Source organism: Tupaia chinensis, unplaced genomic scaffold (genome assembly GCF_000334495.1).
Source record: "Tupaia chinensis unplaced genomic scaffold, TupChi_1.0 Scaffold000377_2, whole genome shotgun sequence".
Taxonomy (NCBI): domain Eukaryota; kingdom Metazoa; phylum Chordata; class Mammalia; order Scandentia; family Tupaiidae; genus Tupaia; species Tupaia belangeri.
In genome coordinates, this window is record NW_006159876.1 from 1,291,826 (window position 1) to 1,318,116 (window position 26,291).

Sequence of the window (26,291 nt, forward strand, 5' to 3'; positions counted from 1 at the left end):
CAGGTAATTTTGATGAGCTGCCAGGGTGAAGGACCACTGTTGTGCCCAGACCAGCTTGTGTATGGAAGAGGACTATGGAATTCGGTGCTGCGAGTCAGCACGATTCATTCTGGAGGGCTTCAGAGAAGGGAGCGCGGTGCTCTGAAGAGGAGTCCCCAGGGAAAACGCTATGGGAGGACAATGGAGACCTCCACGGAGAGCGAGGAGCAGGGTCTGCTGGGCTCAGGACCATCCCGACAGCAGAAACTTCCCACGAGCCGCGCAGTCAAACGTGGACCCAACTCAGCACCGCCCACCCCGTGAACCTGGCATCGACCCCGAAGCCTGACCTGGTTGGTCCACTGTCCTCATCCCGCCCAGCCAGGCTCCTGTGCAGCCAGTGACTGTGACACGGCCTCCTTGGGCCTTGAAACGAGATCCTGGGAAGATGACAGTCAGCCCAATCCAACAGGGAAGATGCATGGCAGACAGAAGTTCAAACGACTGCAATCTTAAACGGGCAAATCATCACCACATTAGGGATCTGGCTTGACTGATGGAGGGAAAAAAGTTATCTTTAACTGGGAAATTAAAACTGTCAGAGTGCCATGATCAAGGAAAGACAGATTTTGTCTATCTGTATCTCCCTTGCGCTGTGCGTGTGTATAAGACATATGCACATTTATCTGCTAGTCTTGGGAAAAGATGAAGCGGTCACAGCTATGGGGAAACAAAGCCTTTTCTTTTTTTTTTTTTCTGGGGTTATAATCCCTCTGTTCTTGCTGAAGTGCTAACGTGTCATCACAAATTCAAATTAAAGCTGTCTGATTTGGTGCGATCTCAAGCTCCCAGACAGTGATTCTGCTGTTGTAATTATGTGCAATTAAAAAGCTAAAATCAACTTCTTTACTAGTGGACGCCTATTTCTAAGGAGACACAAACAGATGATTTGAACGGCCTTCAGAACTTGAAAAACAATCACTGCAAGGTTGACAATTTGACCCTCTCGGCCTCCCTGCTCCTGTCCTGGCTTCTGGGCATGAAGGAAATATTCAGTGCTTTGTATTTTCCAAGCCACCAGGTCCAGGACTAGAACCGTGCAATCAGTTATGTGGAATTCGGAGCCCTTCACCACCAGGCCATAGAGCCAGTCCTCAAGGTCCATTTTAAAACATGCTTTATGTGATACATGCAATAGGTAAATATTGTGAACTACAGTCAAGCAGTTAACGGCTGCTATTAAACCATCATTAGCATTTAAAAATGCTTAGATTTGGGGCCAGCAGGTGGTGTGGTGGTTAAGGTGCCAGACTCTCATATGGCTGACCATGGTTCGAGCCCTGGGCTTGGCAGCTTGAAAATCACTCTGGGTGTATGTGTGTGTATGCTCCAAACCCCAAGAGAAGAATAGAGGAGAAGGGTCTGCGGTGTGGCCATCCCTCTGGGAGGATAATTTCTCACTTTCCCTGTCTCTCTCTAGCAAGCACACACAACCTATGTGAATAATAATAATAATAATAATAATAATAATAATAATAAAAGCTCAGATTTTGGAAGCACAGTGATCCATGCACACAAAGGGGGTGGGGTCAGGATGGGGGGACACGGAATGTGAAAATGTGCTTTTCCTTGTATTTGTGCTTAGGGCTCATGGAATCCTTGGATCAAGATGAACTGAAACGATAAGTTGGCTCATTTAGTAGAATGTGGTGAAAATACTGAATTTTGCCTGAGCCCTGAGCTCCCGGAAAGTAGAAACAGATGCGCGATCTCCTGCCCCTTGGGTTAACCACAGAGGAAGACCTTGCTCTCACAGATAAGCTCCTTCTCCACCTCTGCAGGACTCCCACAGGCTTGCTGCTGACTGACCTCCTTGCCCGCCTCCTTAAAACCTCGAAGGTACTTAATAATAAACACCCTCCCCCGCCCCCGCCGTTGAATAGGTTGAATAAAATCATCTTGATTGTCCAATGCATTTTATCTTCCAAAGGGATCAAGTTTGGGTCTAACAATGGCAAACAGAGCCATTTGATGTGAATCCCAAAGGCACACAGCAATCAGCGTGCTGGAGAGACAGAACTCTACCTGGGTGATGACTCCGATTTTTAAAAGGCAACATGCAGATGCCCAATTTATCATACACCTTGATTAACCGAGAGAACCACCAACCGAACCGGCGCAAAGTGTAATTACAATCAGGTTTGGAAAAGGCAGACAAGCTACCAGTGACAATTTAATTTAGAGGAGTTAAACAAGTTAACATCTCCTTGCAAGTAATTAAATGTTTAAACAGATTTTTCTAGAGCCGTTTGGTGTTTATTAGCCCCCAAACATTACCACCCCTTATCCATAAAGCCTGCACTGAGAAATGAGATGCCTTCAAGTTTGCAGCTGCTGGGATTAGACGCAGGGAGAAAAAAAAAATCCAAAAGCACTATTTTGATGGTAACTGACACCCCTCCCACGAAGACCCACACCTGCTTCCTGTATTTCCAGTCCCACTATTTACTTGCTTTCTAAGCAAAATGTCAAATTTCAATTGCAAAGTGCACCCTGCATCTCTGCTTAGGCTCCTGGATGGAAAAACCAAACCTGAGGAAATGCTAAAACCAGGACGCCCTGCTCTGGAATGTCCATGGAAATGCACGAAATAACAGGCATTATTAGAACCTAGGGAGAAACCCGTGTTCTTCAACAATTACCAAAGCAGCACAGTAGCAGATAAAGACCATTTCTGCGCCAGCTTGTCTCTGAAAGTCTCTGCCACCGAACAGCTAGAACAGATAATAACTATTAGTAAATCAAACTCGTCTGCAGCGCCCAGCTGTGCCTCACGCATTTACATACAGATAGAATGGGTATATGTTTTTAATATGTATGTGACCCGTACTTCTACCGCAGCCCAAGTGCGCGACAAAGGAGGAGGAGAATGGCTCGGATCAGCATGCGATGATAAAGTGGCCCAGATAAAGTATTAGCCGGCGACTGATCCCAAACCGGGATACCACTTCTGACCCGCTTCCTTACTATGCATCGATTCCATTAAATAGAGCTTAGACACGGGAAGCTTCAGGAAACACGCTAAATGCAGAGGGATCGTGGGCTCAAACGGTAGCTGTGGCGGGTGCCCATGGCCCGCACCCTCCCTGCTCAAGGCAGGGCCCACACTGGGGTGGCTAGGAGGTGAGGGGGCTGCCTGGCAGCTGGCGGGAAGCCCTGCTGAGTTCCCGGGAGGGCCCTGCCGCTGCCGAGCAAGCACCCTACCAGTGCATGAGTGGCTTTCTCTCAAGCTGCTGGTCTGGTCCTGGTCCCCAGCTCTAAGGAGCAGAACGGGAAAGCAGCAAGAGAACTTCACAATCATTCAGGGTCACAGTCTCCTTTGAAGAACTGGTGACAGCCATGATCCCCTCTTTTCAAGAAAAAATGCAAATCTGCACATGCACACCGCATAAGGTATGTGACTTCGGGCCATGGTGGACTTCCTGATGTCACAGAGCCTCGCTCAGGGGCTGATCTAATGCGGCTCTGTGGTTTTGCAGATGAAGATGCTGAAGTGGAAGGGAGTGGGCAGACGCTGGGGTTACCCAGGAAGGGGTGTGGTGAAGGCACTCCCCACTACGTCACAGCCTGACCTTAGCTACCAAAGAAGCCTAACATGCGCTCGCCAGAAAGACAGAGAGAGACAAAGAGACAGAGAGTGAGAAATCACCCCCCGGGGGGATGGCCACGTCACAATCCCTTCTCCTCCATTCTCCTCTTGGGATCTTGGGCACACACGCACATGCGCCTGCAGTGAGTTTAAGCCATCGAGTCTAGGACTCGAACCGCGGTCGACTACATGGGAGTCCAGCGACAGCCATTACGCCAGCTGCTGCTTTGCAGTTTACAGAAGCAAATGGTCTACACGGTAACATGTCTCATCCCCTTCACTTAGAAATATGTAACCACATAGCCTGCATAGCAAACGCAGGCTCGAGCCCCCTCTCGACGCTTCCATTATAGGGCGGTCCTGCCTGAAGTTTAAGGGTCTGGCTTTTGCTGCTCTGCTCCCCCTGATCTGACTGCTGACATTTGGGGGCAGTTTCTCTGCCGTGTTTGCTTCTCTTCCTCTCCTCTCGCTGCATCCCACCAGTCCTTTCTAAAGCTGAAGCTGGCAGTCCCACGGAGGCCACGACGTCCCTGTGTGGTTGTCTAAAGTCAGCTGGACGAATTGCCTACCACCTCCTCAGCATCTCTAGCACAGACACGTTTTCTAAGTTTATTGGTCCCAGTTCACAGAGTTGGGACAGACTGACAAAGGTCTTTCCTGTGACTTACATCAGCATGATTTAAAATTGGGTTTTCAGGAACCAGCAGGTGGCGTGGTGGTTAGGGTAGCTGGATTCCCACATAGCCAATAGCAGTTTGAGTCTGGGACCTGGTGGCTTGGAAATCAAGTCTGATGTGTGTGTGTGCGTGTGTGTGTGTGTGTGTATGCATGTCCAAAATCCTAAAAGGAGAAGGGATTGCGGTGTGGCCATCCCCCGGGTGGTGATTTCTCCCATTCTCTCTAGGTCTCTGTCTCTCTCTGGCAAGAATATGTGCCCTATAGCAAAATAAACGTGGGTTCTTTGCTAACAGAGTCGTTACCATGGCACGATCACAGCTGATGCCCGAGTTATGCAATGGGCTCCTCAAGGACTGAAGAAAGACCACACCATCCCCAAGAGTGAAGGACTTGCCTGTACTTAATTGGAGACCACTCGGAAGGCTTCACTCAAGAGAAAAGGGTCCCTGCAGGAGGGTACGCTGCTTCCACATAGAGTCAGCGTGTTCAGACCTGGGCACTAGCATTTCTCGTATAGAAGCAGAATTTCCCTTTTTTTTCTGAGAGATTTTTGCTATAGGGTGCATGCGCTTGCTGGAGAGACAGAGACAGAGAGACAGAAAGTGAGAAATCACCCCCAAAGGATATAGCCATGCCGCAATCCCTTCTCCTCTCCTGGTGGTGTGCACGTCACTGACTGGAACTCGAACTCTGTAGGTCTGGAATTCCACCAGGTCAACTCCACCAGAGAGGCCTCTGTTTCAACAGGCACTGGAGGCTTCACAGTGCTCTGACTGCACAGCCTCACGCCAGTCTTGTCTCCTCTGCCTGGGATGGCCCCTTGGAAACTCCCTACGAGCATTCCATCCATCTTCCAGAGGCCACTTGAAAGGTCAAGTGCTACCTCCTCCTCCATCTCCCAAACGGATCGCCCAGAACTCTGCAGTTCTTTGACAACAGTTCCAGGATGCTGGCGCTTCATCCTGGCCATCTGCATACTTGCCGCTGCCCCTGCAAGACCACGAACACAGGGCTCGCTCTTCCTAACTTCTGCGGAGGCTAGCACGTAGCGGACTATAAGTACTGCCCGGATTCAATTCTTTACCTGGTTCTGAACTGTCCAAAGATGCCATGGATGCCAACAATGAAACCTGGCGGGAGTTCATGTCGCTTACGGGCTAGTGCCAGAGAGCTGCACCAGCTCTCACGGACCTCAGCCTCCCCAAAATGTGATCGTTAAGGGAGTTTGTGGGCCTAGCATTAACGCATGTCCACATAGGACATAAAAACTGATGACTAGGGCCAGCAGGTGCGGTGGAGGTTATGCGCTGACTGTGTGGTTCCAGTCCTGGACCCAGTGTCTTGAAGAACACACCGGGCGCAGTGCATGTGTGCCCAAAATCCCAAGGGGAGAAGTCAGGAAAGGGATTGTGGTGTGGGGAGTGATTTCTCATGTTCCCTCTCTTTGTCTCTCTAAAGAGTGCATACTCCCTACAGCAAGAAAACCTAAAACAAAACACCCCACACATACACAAAACCTGACAGCTACCTTAAGAACAGCCACATAAAGCAAGGGAATTAAACGGCTAACTCACTAAACAAGTCCTAATGCTAGAATTTTGGTAGTCTCAAGAGTTAAACCTTCAGAGGACCAGCAGTAACCATAATGGCTATGTCGCTGGATCCCCATGTAGTTGACTGCCATTCGAGTCCCAGACCCGGTGGCTTAAACTCACGCTGGGCATGTGTGCGTGTGTGCCCAAGATCCCGAGAGGAGAATGGAGAAGGGACTGTAGCATGGCCATCCCCCCTTACGATTTCTCGCTTTTTTCTGTCTCTCTGGTCTTTCTGGCGAGTGCATGTGTCCTATAGCAAAAACCTCTCCAAAAAAACAAAATAAAAAAAGAGAGGAGAGTTTAACATTCAGGTTTACATTTCATTTTCAAAGCTGACATGGCCATAAGTTGCCAAGATAATGATCTTAAGACTTGAAATTAGGTATTCTGGTATATAGGGTGACCCCACTTAATAAAAAGCCAGGGATTCGGGTCGGCAGGTGGTGTGGTGGTTAAGAGTGTTGGACTCCCACATGGCCAACTGCAGTTCAAGCCCTGGACCTGGCGGCTTGCCTTCTCTCTCTCTTTCTCTGTCCCTCTCTGGTGAACTTAAAATGAATGAAGTTCAGTAACATAATTCTTAAACAAACAAACAGAAACAAGGATTGCATGGGTGCTTGTATGTGTGCGCCAGGCCCAGGAGTCAGGGAGGTCCAGCCCACACACCCCTCATCCCATCTACCTCGGCTGGGACCTGCTGTGTTCACGGGTCAAGGCCACACCTGGAATTAAGGTAAGAGTTCCCACATGGCAACCTCTGAGTGTCGGGATGTCCCCTGACCCCACCTCTGATTCCTTCTTTGGTTTGGAAAATGCAGGCCTATAGAGCACCTGGACAGGCCTGCAGGCCTCACGGCTGACATGGCCCCAGTTGTGCAGCCCATGGTGGCGCCCTGCTGGCTGGGGTTACTGTGCTTGGGATATAAACTGCTCTCCTCGCAAACGGCACAACCCCCCTCCCAAGTGACAAACAGGCTCGACAGTTCATGCGTTCCAGAGAAGGCTCTCGGCTTCCAGGTGCTCCCACCATTAAACAGGTGGTGGACAGAGCGAAAAGAAAGATTAAAGCAATTAATAAGCTGGAAGGAAAAAAGAGACTGGCTCTTTAAGACTGGGTCCTGAGGATGTGACCCAGGACCCTCAAACAAAGGGACAACGGGTCTTCTTCCCATCCCTGACTGGGCCCAGCCTTTGGCTAAATTTAGGCAGGCAGGGCTCGGGCCCTTGGACACAGCAGCCTCACACGCGATTTCCCGTGTCCTGCTTCCTCACTGGGCCCTACAAACCAGGCCGCCTACTGTGGTGCGACCTCTGGGGATGAATCCCTTTAACAAACAAACAGTACTGGGGCTGGCAGGCGGTGTGGTGAAGGCTCTGGACTCTCACAGGGCCGACCAGAGTTTAAGCCTCAGACGTCGGTGGCTTGCCACCTCTCTCTTGTCAAATTTAAAAAAGTAGTAAATATGATAAAATAAAATAATTCTTTAAAAAAAATCAAACAGCACTACTAGCAATAATGTTAAAATAAGTAGAGGATGGTGCCTTCTGTGACTACATACGTGGGACACACACATCGGGGCATTTAGCTTTAAAGAGATGTATCTAAATATGTGTCCACACACCCGTACTTCCCAGGCAATGAAAAGACTCTCCCTTGAGACCAACAGATGACATAATGGATATGTCGCTGGACTCCCATGTAGTAGACCGTGGTTCGGGTCCTGGACCCAGCGGCTTAAAACTCATGCTGGGCATGTGTGTGTGAATGGAGGAGAGGGGACTGTGGCATGGCCATTCCTCCTGGGGGAGGGGCGATTTCTCACTTTCTGTCTCTCTGTCTCTCCATCTCTCCGGTGAGTGTATGTGCCCGACAGCAAAAATCTCTCCCTAAAAAAAAAAAACAGAACAGAACAGACTCTCCCTTTAGCCCTGTCGCTACAACCTGCCACCGTGCAGTGGTGTTCCTTACCAAACATGTATCCACACATGCTTACGGTGGACACATGACCTGAGATATTTATCTATAAGTGGCTCGCTCGCTGCGGCACTGCAACACGCACTTACAGAAAGATACCTGTTTTATGAAACCCGGCTCCTTTGTTTTAATAGCCGAGCCATCCAGCCGTAGCAAGATAAGGCACAAGGTAAATGGGCCTCCCTCTTCAGAACCTGCTCCACGTTTTCTCAAATGTGACTAACTGCAAGAATTTCCCAACCATCGAAGAGGCAAAAAAAAGAGACCAGTTTGTTCAAGACATGAGACCCGCACAGTTACAAATGATAGAGGTTTTAGGGGTGAACTTTAACTTGGAATCACCCTGAAAATGAGATTTTGCTCCAAGGGTGACATGGAAAGGACCTTCCTGGAAAGCATTCATGATGCGTAAGGGAAACACACTGTCCTTCTAGACTGGGGGCTGATACCTGTATTTCACTCAAGTTTGGGTGCTTTGGAGATCTTATTAAAATGGAATACAAAGGATGAAAATCTTTGAACCAGAATCTGTTACAACACATACGGTTTAAAGAGTGAGAGAAAATGGGTCAGAATTTGCTCCAGCCGTGGAAATCTAAAGAGAGGGAACGGTGCGCAAGACGAGACATGAGAAAGAGCAGGCTATAATTATTATTTACTAATGCTCGATCTTAACGTTATTCTAACAGCTTGTGCATTGTCAAGTCAACAATCTGCACTAAATAAATGACCATTTGGGAATTGTTAGGGAGCGTCTCTGTTCCTCTCCCTGCTTGACTAAAAACTGTCATTTGCAATCAAAGGAAGCTGCCTTGGAGCCGAGAGCACGGCACTGGCAGCCTTGCGGTTGTCTCTTTCTGAGCAAAGACCAAAGATTCACATTAACTTGATCTTTTGCAGCCAGTCTAATTTCATTCTACTCGAATCCGGAGGACGACTCCACGCCGCGTTCGGACTGTCCTGCAGGACAGCACTGGGGCCTTAATATGCAGGGTGTCTTCTCTGTCACCAGCTCTGACTTCCGAAAGGCTGCAAGGCCAGCAACTGATTAAGTTTGTGACCCTCGCATGCAGCAAAAGGAAAGGGTTCTGTGTTACGATCCAAAATGGTGCTGGGTTTTTAAAAAGTGAAAACTATTATCTGAGGGTATGAGCTTCAAAAACACCTACCGGAATGAAGTGAATAATGCCACCTTCTCAGGGCCTGTGGGTGTTTAATTTCCCTTCTGACCTTCTAAGAGAACGTTGAACACGAATATGTACCTGGGGACTCTGACATCACTAGACACATTTACTTACCATCAGTTCCTCAGGTGCTGGCCTTTCTTTGGGCTGTTTTCGCATGCTGTAGTAGAAAAAAACAATTTTCATTATCTATATTACTTGTACATTTGGGCTCTAATTTCTCTAATTTCCACCCTGAAATTTGAATGTTTTCAGGATTCATCATGTTCAGTTTTTGGCCACAGTAATATCATCCTCTGCTTCATTTTGGCCGATAATCAGATTTCTGAAGACCTAGGATTCCGAAACACGCATATTTTTTTTTTAAGTTATCTTCATAATACGGCTAATTAGTAAATTTAAATTTATTCTAATTCTATTTTTGAAACTAATGTGAAAAAAACCCAGCAATATTCTCTAAATACTGCCTTGTCTCGATAATTTATTTCAGCATGGTTCTTTTTTGATAAATGGGATAAAATTCTAAGAGGAAGTCTGACTGTGCAGTCGGCTGAGAGCTGCTCACCCTTCGCTGGTACCAGGAGGACTGGTGTGCGGTAAACAGCCTGGGTCAAGTACCCGGGTAATGCTATAGTCACCAACGGCTTATTACACACGGCCTTGACGTGCAAGGATTCTGGCTACAATCCAAGTCGGTAATTCATTAAACAGCTGTGGGACAGTTAAATTGGTTTAAGCTGCTTAAAAAAATCACATTCCTCATGTAAAATATCTCTTGTCTTCCACTCAATAAGTATAATTAGCAGCTGTAGCATGTACCCAGCTATGCAATAAAGCACCCACACAGGGGACCGCGGGGACCGCAGGTAGCTGCCGCCTCGATGGCTGTATTTGCTCTGAACTCTGAGTGTCTGTGGGTGAAGCTCTGAAAAGAGACTGCTGCTTCTATCGCTTGGAAAAATCACAGATGCTTTTTCTTTATATAAGGCACTCATTAACAAGAAAAAAAGAAAACGCTTCATGTAATCTTTTTTTTTTTTTTAAGTAGAGAGAGTTAATGATCATTTGGTAAATAAGAACCGCAGTTATGAAGCATTAATGACGTCGAGGACAGTTGCCGGCCCTATAAATAACCATATGCACCTCTCCGTACTGCATCCATTAGTGAGTACTGCAAGCTGTCTCACCAGTGGAGTTGGGCACATTCCTAATCTGACATTCCAAAGTAGCTGCGTCTCTAGGGAAAACCAGGCTATTCCCCACTATCATTTCTGTTTCGGCTTGACATCTGTGGACATTTCAACACAGGTTATCCAGCCCTCTGTCTGCAGAAAACTTTTATGTAACAGCTGAATAATGTTTTGCACAGGAGGAAGGTACAGCCTTATCTGCTGTTCGCGGCTGCCCAGGCTGACCCCACCCCTAGGTCGGTCTCCATCTGCAAAGCGAGGAGTATTCCCCACTATCATTTCTGTTTCGGCTTGACATCTGTGGACATTTCAACACAGGTTATCCAGCCCTCTGTCTGCAGAAAACTTTTATGTAACAGCTGAATAATGTTTTGCACAGGAGGAAGGTACAGCCTTATCTGCTGTTCGCGGCTGCCCAGGCTGACCCCACCCCTAGGTCGGTCTCCATCTGCAAAGCGAGGAGAATGGGACCCTGTCATGATTCCAGATTCTCCAAGCGAGCGGTGATGCCCAACCCAGGGGCTCCTGGCAGCTCAGGACTCGCTCGCTCGATTTTCCAACTTCTGCATTTCAAAACGGGGCAATCCCACCGAGTGCTCCTTAGAGTTTTTAGGGTCCCAGGTAGAGAATGAAGAGGTTGCTATACCTTTCTGGATAATGGCTCTAAAATAATCAATGAGCTTCGAAACGGCTGAGGGTTCCACTGTTTGATCGGGTTTCCCCTGACATGGCACACTTTGCAAAGAAAATGTTTGTAGAGTGAAAATAGTTTTGAAAAGCTACAGAATATTATAGAAGTATTTTAAGTAAACAGAAACAGTGTTAATAAAATTTTTAAAAATGGGGGAGCAATTTCTTCCCCACATGTGTTTTCTATGGAATATAAACGATATGAGACGTTTTTATTAAGAGGTAACATATTACACTTAGTCAAAAAGGTGATAAAGCTTGACATTTATATTAAAGAATATTTCTTGGTCTCGCTTTAGCAAAATCATCAGATGGATCATGGGGGGAGGGGCAGGGACAGTGAACCATCTGGTTTTGCAAGGACTCCCGGCTGCTCAGCCGTGCCACGCCACAGGACAGGGGTGCATCCGGCCCGGCCTGCCTGTTTGTTGCCCGCCGTGGATGTGACTCGGGAGAGGGGATGGACTGGGGACTGGAGTGAAGTGAGGGCAGAGGTGGCTGTGAGGAGCTCTGGAGTACCCGCTCGTCCCGTTTCGGACTCTGGGACAGTCACTCCTATGCTCCCAGGGCCCTCCTCCTCCCGGGCACGTCCTCCTGGGGTGAGGAAGAAGTGTAGAGAGAGGGGCTTCCCAAGGTCACATGAGTCCTGCAGGAGAGGGCATAAGAGGGCGATAGTGAAAGGGGCCCACAGAGAAAGACGTGTTCTGCCGGAGGAGGAAGGCAGAAAGTTGGAAAAGAAGTCTTGGCAGAAAAATGTCGGTCTCCTCAGATGTAATATGACCGGGGGTCAGGGGTGGTGGTGCCTGGAGATACTGAGGGCCCTTAGTTAGGACTGACACCCCATGTTTCCTCTCGGTTCTTTCTTTCTTTTATTCTTTCTTTCTCTCTTCCTTTCTTTCTTATTTATTTATTTTTAGAGGTTTTTGCTATAGGGCGTGTGTGCTCTCCAGAAAGACAGAGAGAGACGGAGAGACAGAAAGCAAGAAATCACCCCCCAGGGGAGATGACCACCCTCCTCCCTTCTCCTCCATTCTTCCCTCGGGATCTTGGGCACACATGCACAAGCGCCCGGCATGAGTTTAAGCCACTGGGTCTGGGACTTGAACCACGGTCAGCTACATGGGAGTCCAGCGACATAGCCATTACACTAACTGGTCCCTGCTCTCAGTTCTTTAAGGGTTAAAGTAGGTCTAATGGAACTACGCTTTCCTAGTCTTTCGAATATCAAAATCCACTGAAATGGGACCCTCGCATTGTGCTTAAAATATAACCAAAGATAAAAGTTATTTACTGAAAATCCAATGAATTAATAAACTATGCTGCTTCCACTAAGTGACAGACAGTTTTATGGGGAACTTGAGGTTACATTAATAAAAATAAGCTTCATATGTCTGTTCAATAGGGGCGATAAAATTGTGTATTTCTTAAAAAATAAAGAAAGCCTGGCAACAGTATCTGTGCTCGAAGAAGTAGCCTGACTCTCAGCAGTTTATTAAAACAGGGAAAAGCCCGGGAAGTGCGTTTACGACCCTTCGTGTAAATAACGTTTACATAATTTAAACAATTTCTCCAGCTTCGCTGCCCCATCTGCCCAAGGCCCCAAGTCCCTCCTGTCTCCAAAAGGAACCAGGAAAGCCATAAGGCCTCGCGGAGCAGCGGGTTAATGGCATGTATCATTTACATGGAGGGCACGGCGTGTTTGCAGACGGGCTCACCACTGAGTGATGAAATGTACAAACGGCTCGGAGAACTCTCCAACCGGAAGGACGGGCGAATCCTGGGATGGAGGAAAAAACAAGTCACCAAAAGTCACGGCAATTCCTTCTGCTTTATACCCCACCCTGCCCGCCCCCACGCAGGAGCAGGGGAAAGATGAATTCGGTAAAAAGAAGGCCTCGTCCAATTACGAGGCTGTCTATACCCTCTTCCACACGTTTAGGCAAAAAATGCCAAATTTAAAGCCACACACATTTCGGATGGTGAGAAGCAGGAGAGCAGAGAGGGAGGGGAGGTGACAAAGGACAATCATAGCCACAGGGTAGGGAAGAAGGTAGGGAAGTGTAAATGAGAAATTAATGATTATTTAAGTAACACACAAATGGTCTTGTAATTAACAAAGAGCTGTGAAATTATTCTTGTGTTGACCTTTTGTCTCCTTTACTGGGCTTGCTATTTATTTACACTTTCCTTTTTATTTACATGTATTCCTCTGTTTAGCTGCTTGTAACTCCCTGTCCCAAATGGAATCATTCTGGTCAAATTAAAAAAAAATTTTTTTTTTAGTTTACTTTATTAGGAGGGCTCTTTTATATAGGGGAAGTTGTTTCCGGATATGGGATTTTAGCCTGTCTGCCAATCTGGGCAAACTCATCTAACAGGAAGGCCCGTAAATTAAGGACACAATGAAACACTCTCACCTCGATGACCAGACGCAAGTAGGGCGGAGGAGAAAGTCACCCAGGAGAGCAGAAAAGCACGCGGTGACGCCCACCGCCGCATGTAACGCTGGGAGAAAACCCCATCACCGTTGGCCAAGGAAGGCTTTACGAATTTAGGAGTTTTTCCCGGAATGACGGAGCGCGCCACTGTTGAGAGCGTAGCAGCTCAGGATGTAATGAAATTACACTGCAGAGTACTTCAACAGTCATCTCATTAGACCTACAGTTGGAACAGCAGAGCCACACAGAGCAGGCAGCTGCGAATGCTCCGTTCTCATCTATTCTCATTTGCTATTAAAAATACCTTTCGGCGGCTTTCTCCCTCCCTGACATCCCCACACAAAGTGCCCCGCAAAGTATGATACATGCACCTATTTAAATTAACAAAGGAATGACTTATTTTAATCTCACTGTGCTTTGGAGTGCTTTGGCCATTTGGACGAGCAATATATCATTACATACAACCTTCCAGCGCTGCAGGCAAGAAACTCAGAGCATGCAGCATTTGGTGGGAGCCAAACAATTTCTCTAGCACACAACTGTGTCAAATGCATGCATGTATTCATTATTGAGAACGAGACGAAACAGCTTTGATGTAGTGGAAAAAAGAAGATGATAAAAGCACCTCTGTGATACGCGTGTCATTATCAATGGTGGCAGACAGATACGACTGCACAGCCTCCTATGTGGTTAGTAAATATACATGTAATTGCTGTGGCCAATTATCAGAAAAATGAGATCGGTAATTACAAGACAGAAAATTAACTAGAACTCTTATTAAGGCTTTGTTTCCAATGCAAACAATTGGAAACTGCTGGAAAAGACACTTCGATCCAAAGGAACCGAGGAGGTCAAAGCAGCAACCCCTTCCCCCCAAAAACTTGCAAGAGGTTCGAAGAAAAGGGGTCTGAACACATGTTTCTTGGCTTTGGCATATCTGACCTCTTTGAATTTATTCTACTCATCCAGAAGAAAGGAGGGTTACCAATTCGAAACTTAAACATTCTCATCGGCAGAGAAAGGCTTCCAAGGGCAAAGGAAAACAAAGGGAAGTGGGAGCGAAATAAAATCTTGCCCAGTTCAAAGGATTACGGGCAGGCATTACAGAGAGAGGCCACGGTAAATGGGGTGGGGGGACGCTGACAAAACCGTCCACTCAAAAGAAACAAGGCACGCAATAACAGACAAGTCCTCGAGACAGGCGCTATAAAATGGTCACAGAAGTCCCATCAGTTTGAAGAGCAAAAATAAAACGTGATATCAATTTGGCCCCAGCCTGTTTTAGGAAAGCCATATATATCACCAAGCTTGCTAGATTCTACAAGGACGAGTTCAAGAAATGACATTTCACAGCCTCCAAACCCACTAGTAAAACGATGGCTCAAAGTCTGAGGCACGATTACGAACTCTGATCAGTCGGGAAGCTTTCCTAAGTCATTCCTTTATGTCTTTCTTTCTTTCTTTCTTTCTTTCTTTCTTTCTTTCTTTCTTTCTTTTTTAGTTTTTGCTATAGGACACACGCACTCACCAGAGAGAGAGAGACAGAGACAGAGAGAGAGAGGGAAAGTGAGAAATCAGTTCCCAAGGAGGATGGCCATGCTGCAACCCCTTCTCCTCTAGTCTCCTCTCAGGATTTTGAGCATGCATGCACATGCGACTGGCATCATTTTCAAGTCACCGGGTCCAGGACTTGAACTGTGCAGTTGGCTATGTGCAGTAGAGTGCCTTAACCTCCACGTCACCTGCTTTTTTTTTTTTTTTTTTTGATAAGGTATTCTACTGGATGTATCTGAATAGCAGTTGCTTTAAAACACAATATTGTGGAAAATAAAAGCCTGCTGTCTTAATGTGGCTGAATATTTACCAAGATGGTTAAAATTCTGGACTGGCTCACTACAAAGATCTGGTATAAAACACAATGCTAATGCGGGCCTCATTTCAAAGTATGATACCAAGAGCAAATTAATGAATTATAAACTAGGCAACTTGATGAAGATGTCATTTTAACACGGATGAGAAACAAAATGAGAAAAGTGACATCCTGCATGGGTAGTTAATTTTATTTAAGACCTGATATTGTAGCCTGTTAAGTTCCTCAGATTATAAAACTAAGGAACACTGGGTGGTACCCATGAATAATTTATTTCTCTTCTGAAAATGCCAGCCCAAGTCGACTTTGCAGAACTGGAGCGTGTATTCTCATTTCAGTGGTGCCTGGGAAGAATCACTCATCGGAGATGCAGGGGGATATTCTAATCTCACATGCACACTGCCAGATAGTTCTTCTCCTTTTAAAACCCATGTTGCTTGCACACCTTATGGGAGACTTGTCTGAGATGCAGAACACTGACAAGGGGCTGGTCAGAAAGCCTTACTCCAACACCGAGCAAAGGAGTCTCAGGGCCTTCAGCTCCATGGGAGTATTCGGGCTGCTTCTGCTCCAAGGCAGCAGGTGAACATGCCCGAAAACACTCACTGCTCGGGCGCATTCTCAAGTTCCTCTGTCCCTCTTGCCTTTAATCATCAGAGGGTGTGTGTACTCATCAGAGAGAGAGAGAGAGAGAGAGAAAGAGAGAGAGAGAAGGGGAGACAGCACCTCAGTCACGTGTGGTCACGCTACAATCCTTCTCCTCCATTTCTCCACTGGGGCACGCACACACATGTGCCTGGAATGTTTTCCAAGCCTGGGGTGGGATTCAAACAGGGGTCAGCCACATGGGATCTGGCTCCCTTAGCCATCAGGCTACAGGGCCGGTCCTATACATTTCTCTTTTTAAGGCAAATAAAATTCGCTAGCCCAGATTAGGGGGTGAAGGAATTCCAAGAGCCTGCCTATCTTACCTAACTCCAGCGTGTGTAGGAAGGAGGGAGGTGGGTGCACAGCAGATGTGAACCTGAAAGCACCCAGTCACCGTGAGATCAGAGGAGGGCTGAGAATCGTCCCACGGGGTTCAGAGGATCTAGTAGTTGCCTCCACTTAACAAAAATGTCCTCTGTAAAATATGGTTCAGGCGAGATGGAGAAATACACTTCAAAAATGTAAACACAAATTGAAGCAGAGGTTACACCAGTAACTCTCAGTCCTGGCTGAAACCGACTCTCAACTGTTAATAAAAGTGACTCTCTTTAAGACCCGGGTGCCACACTTCACCTCAAGGGCTCTTTCTTGGATGTTTTTCTGTTGAAGCTCTAAGTGCGGAGGAGCGGAATCAAACAGTGGACACAGCCTTCACCCGAGATCCTGGTCCCAGATCGACTTGAGAGTCCCACTAAAGGGACACGAGCTGGGCCTTGTTATGGAGCAGGCGACTGTTCTATAAAAACAGCAGCCATAACCACGCCGGTAAGCATTCTGGGCGTGAAGGAGGGCAGTCGCCAAGTCTCCCAGGCTCCGCTGACTACCTGGTCAGCCGCTCTCGCGGAACCACCGGGGCCTGGCGAGCGCGCGGCACAGAGAACGGGCGAAGGACGCCGGGAAACGTGTGAGTGATGCCTTTGCCTGGTGAGTAATGAACAGTTCAGGGAGGTCAACCCATTACAACTGGAACTGCTTAATTATTAATTATGCACAATCTTCGAGCAAAGGACAAGTCCGGAATGCTTAATGTATGCCAACTTCAACCGGACTCTCTCAGGGTATTTTGTTATTAGCACTTGTCAGCAAGGTACTCAGGCATAACAAAAGGCAAGCAGCAGAAAATCTGTGTGTGTGTGTGTGTGTGTGTGTGTACCTGCACACTCAAATCTGTGGGTGGGGAAGGCTGACCCCGACCACGGCTGACGCGAGTGTGCTTACGCAGCGGGCTGGCAGGAAGTACACTTTGTGGCCTCGAGAGCAGTTGGGTAACAGAAAACATACATGGGAAAAAATAATACAGAAAACACGTATGAGAAAAATGCTTTTGGAATGCCTCACTTAAAAAGGGAGTCATTATTTTAAACGGGTTTTTGTGAAACCAGGGTGCTTCTTGGTTTTAAAAGGATCCATGCTGGGGCTGGCTGGTGGCGTGGTGATTAAGGGTGCTGGACTCCCACATGGCCGAATGCAGTTCAAGTCCCGGACCTGGCAGTTTGCTTTCTCACTTTCCCTCTTTCTTGCTCTCTGTCTCTCTCTAATCAAATCAAATAAATAAATAAAGTTAAATATTTATTTTTAAATAAAGAAAGAAAGAAAAGAAGAAAGAAAGAAAGGGATCCATGTCATTAATATTTATGCCTGCTTCTTGCCCCAGGCACACAAGTGCATGTAAGACTGGCAAAATCTGAATAACCTGAGTGGTTTGTATCTTGTATCAGTCAGTTTCTTGGTTGTGCTATTGTACTATACTTTAAAAATCCAGTAGGGGGCCAGCAGGTGGTGTGCTAGTTAAAGCACTGGACTTCCCATATGGCTGGCTGCGGTTCAAGTCCCAGACCTGGCAGCTTGCTTTCTCACTTTCTGTCTCTCTTAGGTGAATGCACATGAAAATAATAATAAACAAAATAAATAATTCTTAAAATAATACGAGGTGAAATTTGGTGATGATACAGTACATAGGACCCTCCCCCCTCCTTTTTTTAAAGACAAGGCCTCATTGTGTCTTTTTTAAAAACTTATCTTTTAGTTTTGTCATAGGGTGTGTGCATCCTCCCTCACCAAAGGGAGGGAGAAAGGAGTGGGAAAGAAGGGAAGAGGGAGAAAGTGAGAAGGCACCTCCCCAGGAGGGATGCCCATGCCGCGATCCCTTTTCTGTTCTCCTGGGCCATGCGGGATCCAGCCACCTAAACACCACACCATCAGCTGGCTCCTCACTGAGTCTTGATCCTCTGACTTCAGCCTCCAGGTAACTGGGACCACAGGCATGCACCAGGCGTGAGGCTCTTCCACACAGGGCCTTGCCATGTTGCTCAGGCCGTCCTCGAGCTCCCATCCTCTCGCCCAGCCCCGCAAACCTCTGGGATGACAGGTGTGTGCCACCGTGCCAGCCTTTAGGCTGGACCGGGAACTGAACAGCAGCATGTGCCGCAGAGGTTCCCATATTACTTCTCCTAACTGCACGTGAATCTAAAGTTACATTAAAATAAAAAGTTCAGAAGAAAACGGAAAGGGACTGATTTTTAAAAACTCAGATGAGGGCCAACTGTGGCCAAGTGCAGGGCTCCCACATGGCAGCTGGATCCCACGTGGCTGACTGCGCCCTGAATCCCGTCCCAGTGGCTTGAAAAACATGCCAGGCGTGTGTGTGTGTGTGTGTGTGTGTGTGTGTGTGTGTGTGTGTGCATGCCCCAAATCCTGAGCGGATGGAGGAATGGAGAGAAAGGGATGAGGTATCACCACACCCCACCTGGGGGTACTTTCTCTCCTTGCCCCTCGCAAGTACATACACCTTCCTGCAATTAAAAAGAACTGAATTGAGATGAGGCCCAGATTCTTAGCCCAACTCTGCTTTATAAAGGGAGATGCCTGGCATGATTACTGAACTCGAAAAAAATGGAGGGACCTTTGCTTAAGAAAACATTCCCGTGGACTTGCTGTGGCAGACTATAGCCAGGAGATAAAAGGGGCCACATCTCATCAGAGGGAGAGAGGTGGGGAGGGCGTGGACAAGCGGTCCTGGTCAGCCAGGGCAGGAGTCGGCTCGGCACAGACACGGGCCACGACGACACAGCACATCTGCATGATCTAAGTGATATGCTGCGCTTATTTAAAAACGTGGCTGCTCTGAGGGGACTAAGTGTATTCCAGTGTTCTGGATGCAGATGGAACTGACTTGATCCTCAGGGTGTTACCAGGGACAGCCCTGGCTGGGGTGGGGGAGCTCTGAATTCAGAAAGGCCTGCAGATGACATCAGCAGAGAAGAAAGCCCCTGACCCCTCGGCGGGAGACCACAGGGCCCTCCTTCTACCCGTCCTCCTCAGCATCAGGCCTTGAGCAGAGAAAGTGAAAGATGATTCAATTTCCACACTGGGTCACCCTCTGCTCTGGGTTGCCAGACGTGACAAATTACACGTGTGGGCATTTTGGTGTGAAGTTCTGTCCACTGGGTTTGGGCTGACGGTGGCGGCTCAGTGAACTTGTCTCAGAGGGGCCTGGACCCAGGGGCTAAAGGCCTGCATTTTCACCACTGAAACACCCACCCTACCCAGGAACCCTTTCATCATAGAGAACCAGATGGCTTATAAAAAATACAATATATAAACATGTAAGCTGAAAAAGAACCTGTCTCTAGGTAATTGAAATCTGAGATGACCGAGATCTCCCCTACTTTTCTTTTTCTCCTACCTGTGTTTTGGAAGTTATTCAACATGAAGGTAAACAAAGAGGCACAGTCTTTGTCATGAACGTCAAAACAAACGCTTCGCTTAGGCTACTTAGTATGTCATCATTTTAAAATGTACCTCTATTTACAGGTTTTTTTCCTAAACACGTGGCAAAGATCTTGGTGGATAAAAAGCCTTGCAAATAGGTGGGTGGAGAACTGGGAAATGGAGCCATGTTTTAAGTTGTATTTGCGACTGCTTCATTTCTAAAGTCAACGCATGTCCATTTTGCTCACTGTATTTCAGAGCTCTGTCCACCCCGTCCTCAGTGCACAGCAATGCAGAGAGGTGGCGTGGGAACGGGGCGCACACGCGTGCTCACGTGCACAAACACCCACCCTTTCCTGTGGCTGTGACAGAGTGGCGGAAACATACCTGTCTCCTTCCAAAGGGATTACATTTACAAAAGTAAAACCTGTTATTGTCCCCTTTCCCCGCGGCCTCCTGACGCATTTCTATGGCTTTTTCATAAAACACTGCTGCAAATAATCAAGCATGACCATTGACATCCACAAGATTGAGTTTTAGGAACCATTAAATGAGCTCGCCCTCGTGGGAGGCCTCCTGCTCAGACCGGTCTAAAGGTAATTATTCAGCAATTCCTACCTGTGGTTTTACCTTGTCCCCATATAGTGTTCGCACTTCATACACTGGGAAGGTCAATTTTTTTTTCCTCAGGAAAAGTCCAGCTACACATGTTTGAGCCAAGACCTAAATGATCATGTTAACGTCCACACCAACTCTTCACCAGACTCTATGCGCAACAAGGGCTGGTTAAAAGGAGCTTTCGATTCGAGGTGAGTCATCAACTGTATTTTAAACAAAACAAAAGGCGACTGTCTGAGAGAGAGAAACCACCCTCACTGGGTTCCTAAATGAAAGGCGTAACTCCCTTCTTCCTAGGTAAAGAGTGAACACAGGAACATCTGAACCGCGTCCACACGCTGTTCGAGTGCGAGAACCCGGCAAGTCCGTGTCCTGAAAAATCAACAAGCCATAACACCATCAAGGCAGACTCCGAGAACTCGCTGTAAACCCAAAGTCCATGTCTCCACACTGGATGTCCTCCCGAATGTTCACTCGGCTGTTAGTTAAAATAATTACCACCTGCAAGCCACCGACGGGGGAGCGGGACTTGGGCGGCCGCGCGCAGTGCTGGCGGTGCCTGCCACTGAAGCAAATGCCCAGGCTACACCAGTGGCGACTCGAAAGCCGGAAGGACCCGAGGGACTGTGCTTCACCTGCTTCCGTACAATAAGTGGAGTGAGAAGGGACTGTGAAGCTGGGCAAAGGCGATGCCACTTCGGTCTAAAATCAGTTGATATGAGAGGAACAAAGACGGGGAGAGAGGGAGGAAGGGAGAGGAAATGAAAAAAAAAAGAGAGAGAAAACTACACACTGTGAAATGAACAAGTTCAGGGAGAGTGTTCATCACGATTTGGAAAATCATAACGCCATCTGCTCCTCTGGACCTCACAACATCAGGGCTCTCGAGGGCCCAGATGCTCCATTTCCAGGAGGAAGGAAGGAGCCCACACCCCCTGGAATGCTGCCTCCACTCTGCAGCGGAGGGGACACCCCAGCCCACCAGTTTGGAATCTCTGAGAACATTTGTGCTGCTCGTACATGCGTTTCCTATGGTTTGGGGAGAATTAACGGCAGGCACAACAGGCAAAGCCACTCGGTAGTGAGGTACAGCGAGGCCCCACCCGACCTGCTGGGTGACTGACCCTGGCACTAGCTTGGGCTCAGGCTTTGGAGGGCCCACCACAGTGGGGTAAGTGAGCCCGGCTCTGCGGCTCGATATGCCCTCACGGGAGAGCGACATGCACTTAATAACAGCAGCCTGGGCCCTGCCAGGCCACAGCCCCGCCACGGAACGCTCTTCACGGGCTCCACCACCAAGAAATTCATTCATTAAGAATACATCAGGCTTCGTGGACAATTCAAAGGCAACAACGGAGCTACTTGTTCAACGATGGCCTCAAGATGCAGAATTCTTGCTGGTGAAAATAATCCCGGCCAATCTAACTGACATAGGGACATCAACATCTCAGGGATGTCTATATGAGCATTTTGGTTGGTAAAAAAAAAGAAGAAATGGAGATGATCTATCCATTGAATTAACTCAGTGCCACTAGGAAATAATAAGAGTACAGACTTTTTTTTTTTTGTTTGTTTTTTGAGAGAGGTTTTTGCTATAGAGTGTGTGTGCTCACCAGAAAGACAGATAGAAAGCAAGAAATCACCCCCCAGGGGGGATGGCCACGCCGCAATCCCTTCTCCATTCTCCTCTCGGGATCTTGGGCACGCACGCACACGCACCCGGCGTGAGTTTAAGCCACCAGGTCTGGGACGCAAACAGCGGTTGACTATGTGGGAGTCCAGCGACATAGCCATTATGCTAACTGCTGGTCCCCAAGAGTACAGACTTTTTAAAGCAATAGCTAATAAAAATGTGACTGAATGTAGCTGGGTGCTTAAAAAATTAATTTTTCCTATTTCAAGTGTCTTAGTACATCCTTCAAACTATCAGAAAGATTTTTTCTTTTTATTTTAACTTGCTTTTTTAAAACTTACTTCTTGCTCCTCCCTCCCATCAACTCATAAATATGAATTAAATATAATTATAAATGAACAGAACATTAACTTTTGGATTACTGCTGTGTTTTGGTAGAATGTTAATGTCATTTCTAAAGAAACAGTTATTACCAGTAGAAAAAGTAATTACTAAAGGAATCCTGGCCTTAACACTAACCTATTTTTAATCTTCAAACCAGCCAAACTGCATTCATTTAAACACACTGGACTTTTCAAAGGACCTATTAGATTTCTAAAGACAGCTGGACACAAGACCAATAGCAGTTTCCAGGATCCCAGTTACTACCCCTGACACTGCAGACACTGGTCTGGTTGTAGGGACCAGGGCTATGACACGCACCCACTTGTATCAACTGACCAGGTTTCTAACGCCACAGACATGAACAGACATACGCTGCAAATACCGTGCGATCCCACATCATAAAGGCCGTTCACGGGCGTGGTCGGAGCGCCAGGCACTACGGTCAACTTCTCTGGGCCCGCATGGCTCCGGAGAGCTCAGGCCCGCAGGAGTCACCTCCTTTTAAACCACCCACAGTTCCGTGATGTGAAGGGAATAAGCGTCCTCAGGATGCTGGGAGCAGGGGTGTGTGGTGTGTGTGCCTTTCATTTCTTGTTAACTTCAGAAGCCAGAATCATGGCAAAGTCCCTCAGGCAAAACACGAATGGGTATTATTCCCCTGGAGTTGGTTCATACCACGTTTTGAGTTCCAGTGAGGTACCATTAGGCAGTCATTCTTACAAGCCGGCACCCCATCCCTACCACAGGCTACGTTCACAGCCCAAAAGCTTCGCAGATACCTGTCCGGGAACGAGTGGTTCTGCATAAGTGATTTTTTTAAGATAACAGGTTTAAGAGTCAACCCTTTTGCAGCTTAATAGAAATCTTTCGAATAGGATTCAGGCTCCTCCCTGCCAACGTAGGGTATGCAGAGAAGACGATGACCTGGAGCCTTCTTACAGACAACAAAACTAAACTGTGCCCTGGGAGCATGTCTGTGGTGCTTTCTTAGCTGTCTGTCCCTTGACGCCAAAACGGTTGGCTGTCGCTTTTGGCATTCACCAGGTCAGTTACGTGGAGGGAGAGGTCCTACTCCTTGGCTACCACTCCGTTTCCTTGTCCAGGCCATGGGAAAGCAAGGCGTCAGGAAATGTTCTGTAAACTCTAACACCAGTATCACAGGACCGGTATTTACGAGAGCCTACTGGAGGTTGGTGCAGTACAAGAAAACAGAAATGAGAATCCAGGGCCCTACAGTCTGGCTATTGAGCTCTTATCCCTGAGTCTGGGGCAGGAATTCCCAGGGTTTTGAATGAGGCGCTTCTGTGAACAGAATGGCTACCATCTCCTTCTCTCTCCGGGTGCCCCACCTCAGCGAGGGCACCCCAGGCACCTGACTGCCCAAGCACTGTGCTTCGGCCCTGACCCACTTCTCCACCCTCCTCCTATCCGCTCACTCATCAGGTGCAGTTCATTCTACCTCCTAAATACCCTTAATGCATGCCACGGCTGTCCAAAGTAGAGCCCTGGTCGTTTCTATCAGAACGACAGCATCTAAGTGCCCTCCAACCCGTCTTCCACACCCCACCAGAGAGACTTCTCTAGAACACAAATCTGGTTATGCTGATCTTCCGCTCACCTGCTTGGTGGTCTCTGTCTCCCCCCAGACAATGCCTCCAGGCCTGGCCTGTAAGGGTCCTCTGACATGTGGCCTTATCTCCTGTACTCTGCCAGGCTCCAGAGCCAAACTGACCCCTGGAGGGGCTGCCGGCACTGGGCCCCGCAGCCTCCCCTCCTCTGAAGAGCCTGCCCAGCGGCCCTCATCTCCTCCACTGAGCCCTCTTCTGTTTCCCCCGCTCCTGGTCCACATTTTTATTACACAGATGGCAAGGCTGCAACATCATTAAATACCCGTTACTGTGAGTGGTTAAAATGACAGTCACTGTGGTCCTCTGAGAGCTCGGCCATCGAGTCTTGTGTCACTTCTGCTACCTGCAGCTCGGAATGTGCCTAAAGATGACCGTTCACCTCCCCGACTAGGGAGACAGCAACTCAACAGAGGCGCTCTCCCCAGTTCCTAGTTCTGGCAGTGACACAGGTTTACGGAGTGGCTGAGCTATAACGAGTGTTTTCAAAGTACAATCCATGGAACTCTGACGACTTGCAGGCAGTGCTATGGGGAAGGAGTTAGAAATCCAATTCTCCCAATCTCCGATTGAATCAGAAGAGCTTTATGGCCATCTATTTTATAGGGTGGGTCTTTGAGCAACACCAAGAGGTTCAAGGGATTTAAAAACTGACACACAGTGCATTTATGCTGGGAAGAGTCATTTTTCATGTTGTTGGAGATGTAGAGTGATTAAATGCAAAAAAAAAAAAAAGAAAAATTAAAAAATGTGTGAAAATCAACTACTGTATCAATGGGAAGATAGAGATCTGATTTTCAAATATTTAGAAATAAGATTTTTTTTTTTGGAGAGGTTTTTTGCTATAGGGCGTGTGCACTTGCCAGAAAGACAGAGACAGAGAGACAGATAGCGAGAAATCACACACACCACCGCCCCCCGCCCCCCCCGGGAGGATGGCCATGCCGCAATCCCTTCTCTTCCATTCTCCCCTCAGGATCTTGGGCACGCACGCACATGCGCCGGTGTGAGTTTAAGCCACTGGGTCTAGGATTCAAACCGCGGTTGACTACATGGGAGTCCAGCGACGTAGCTGTTATGCCATCTGCTGGTCCCAGAAATAAGATTTTTATAGAAACCCAAATCACACTGAGATATCACCTCACATCTGTTAGGACGGCTATTATCAAAAAGTCAAAAAATAAGTGTTGGAGAAGATACAGAGAAAACACAACATTTATATGCTGTGTGTGTGGGTGTAAATGGGTACCAGTCATACCGAAAATAGCATGGCATTTCTTCAAGAAATTAAAAATGGAATTACTGTAAGATCCAGCAATCCCACTTCTGGGTATGTATCCAAAGGCAAGAAAATCCCTATCCTGAATAGGTATCTGTACCCCTGGCTCACTGCAGCCTTGTCCACGGTGGCCAAGATAAGGAGACAACCCAAGTGACGGGGGAAGGAAATGCGGAGTACGTACAGCAGGACAGCGCTCAGCCCCAACGAGAGGAGACCTGCCATCCGCGACAACACGGGTACACCTGTAGGACACTACGGCAGTAAGTGAGCCAGGCACAGAAAGCCAGACGCTGCATCTGTGCACTTACAAGCGGAATCTAAGCAAGAGTTAAACTCGGGACCAGAGGCACCGAATTCCCACGTGTCCAGCACGGCCAACAGCAGTTTCATTTTCATTCCTGGACCTGACGGCTTGAAGATCATGCTGGGTGCACGTGTGTGCATGTCCCCAAATCCCAGGAGAGTGAAGGAGAAGGGACCACGGTGTGACCATCCCCCTGGGGGGTGATTTCTCACTTTCACTCTCCCTGTCTGTCTCTCCAGTGAGCACACATGTTCAAAAAAAAAAAAAAAAAAGCTGAACTCATGGGAACAGAGAGTAGGAGGGTGGTTTCTATGGGCTTGGAAGGTAGAGGAAATGGGGAGACTTTGGTCAAAGTGAGTTCTAGGAAGCCACATGCAGCATGGTAGCTGTACTAACATATACGTAAGCTATGCTGAAGGGCCTAGTTCAGTGTTCTCATCACACTCACTCCCACATGGGAAGTATGAGTGCGAGGAGGTGAGGTGGTGGATATTCTAGCTTGTTTGTGCTAATCATTTTGCAAAGTATATCGAACCATCACAATGAGCATGTTAAACAAATATCATGTATATTTGCCAAACACTTAAACAAACCTGAACAAAATATATTTACACTGTACAAGGCACATTCGTGTTTAAAACTTGTGTACTTTTTTTTTGTTTTTAATTTTTTTGCCGTAGGGCCCATGCACTCAGAGAGATGCAGCGAGAGACAGTTAGAGGGAAAGTGAGAAATCACCCCCCCCGCCCACCGGCGTGGAACAGCCATAACCACAATA

At 47.6% G+C, this 26,291-nt stretch overlaps 1 protein-coding gene across 13 annotated transcripts in view; it reads right to left on the reverse strand.

The window, feature by feature from the left end:
• The window catches only part of MAP2K5 (mitogen-activated protein kinase kinase 5), a 332,934-nt gene that overhangs the window by 37,333 nt on the left and 269,310 nt on the right, over positions 1 to 26,291 (reverse strand). For 10 of the 13 annotated variants that reach the window (XM_014589750.1, XM_014589747.1, XM_014589744.1 and 7 more), the window contains 2 exons: positions 12,656 to 12,717; positions 9,175 to 9,220 (listed from right to left, as the gene is read on the reverse strand). The exons of 1 other annotated variant lie outside the window; for it this stretch is intronic. In XM_014589750.1, coding sequence (XP_014445236.1) covers positions 9,175 to 9,220; positions 12,656 to 12,717 — 108 coding nt within the window. Of the gene's footprint in view, positions 1 to 8,408; positions 8,472 to 8,728; positions 8,906 to 9,174; positions 9,221 to 12,655; positions 12,718 to 26,291 lie in introns of those variants that run through there. 2 more of the 13 variants (XM_014589743.2, XM_014589746.2) reach the window with 2 other exon arrangements.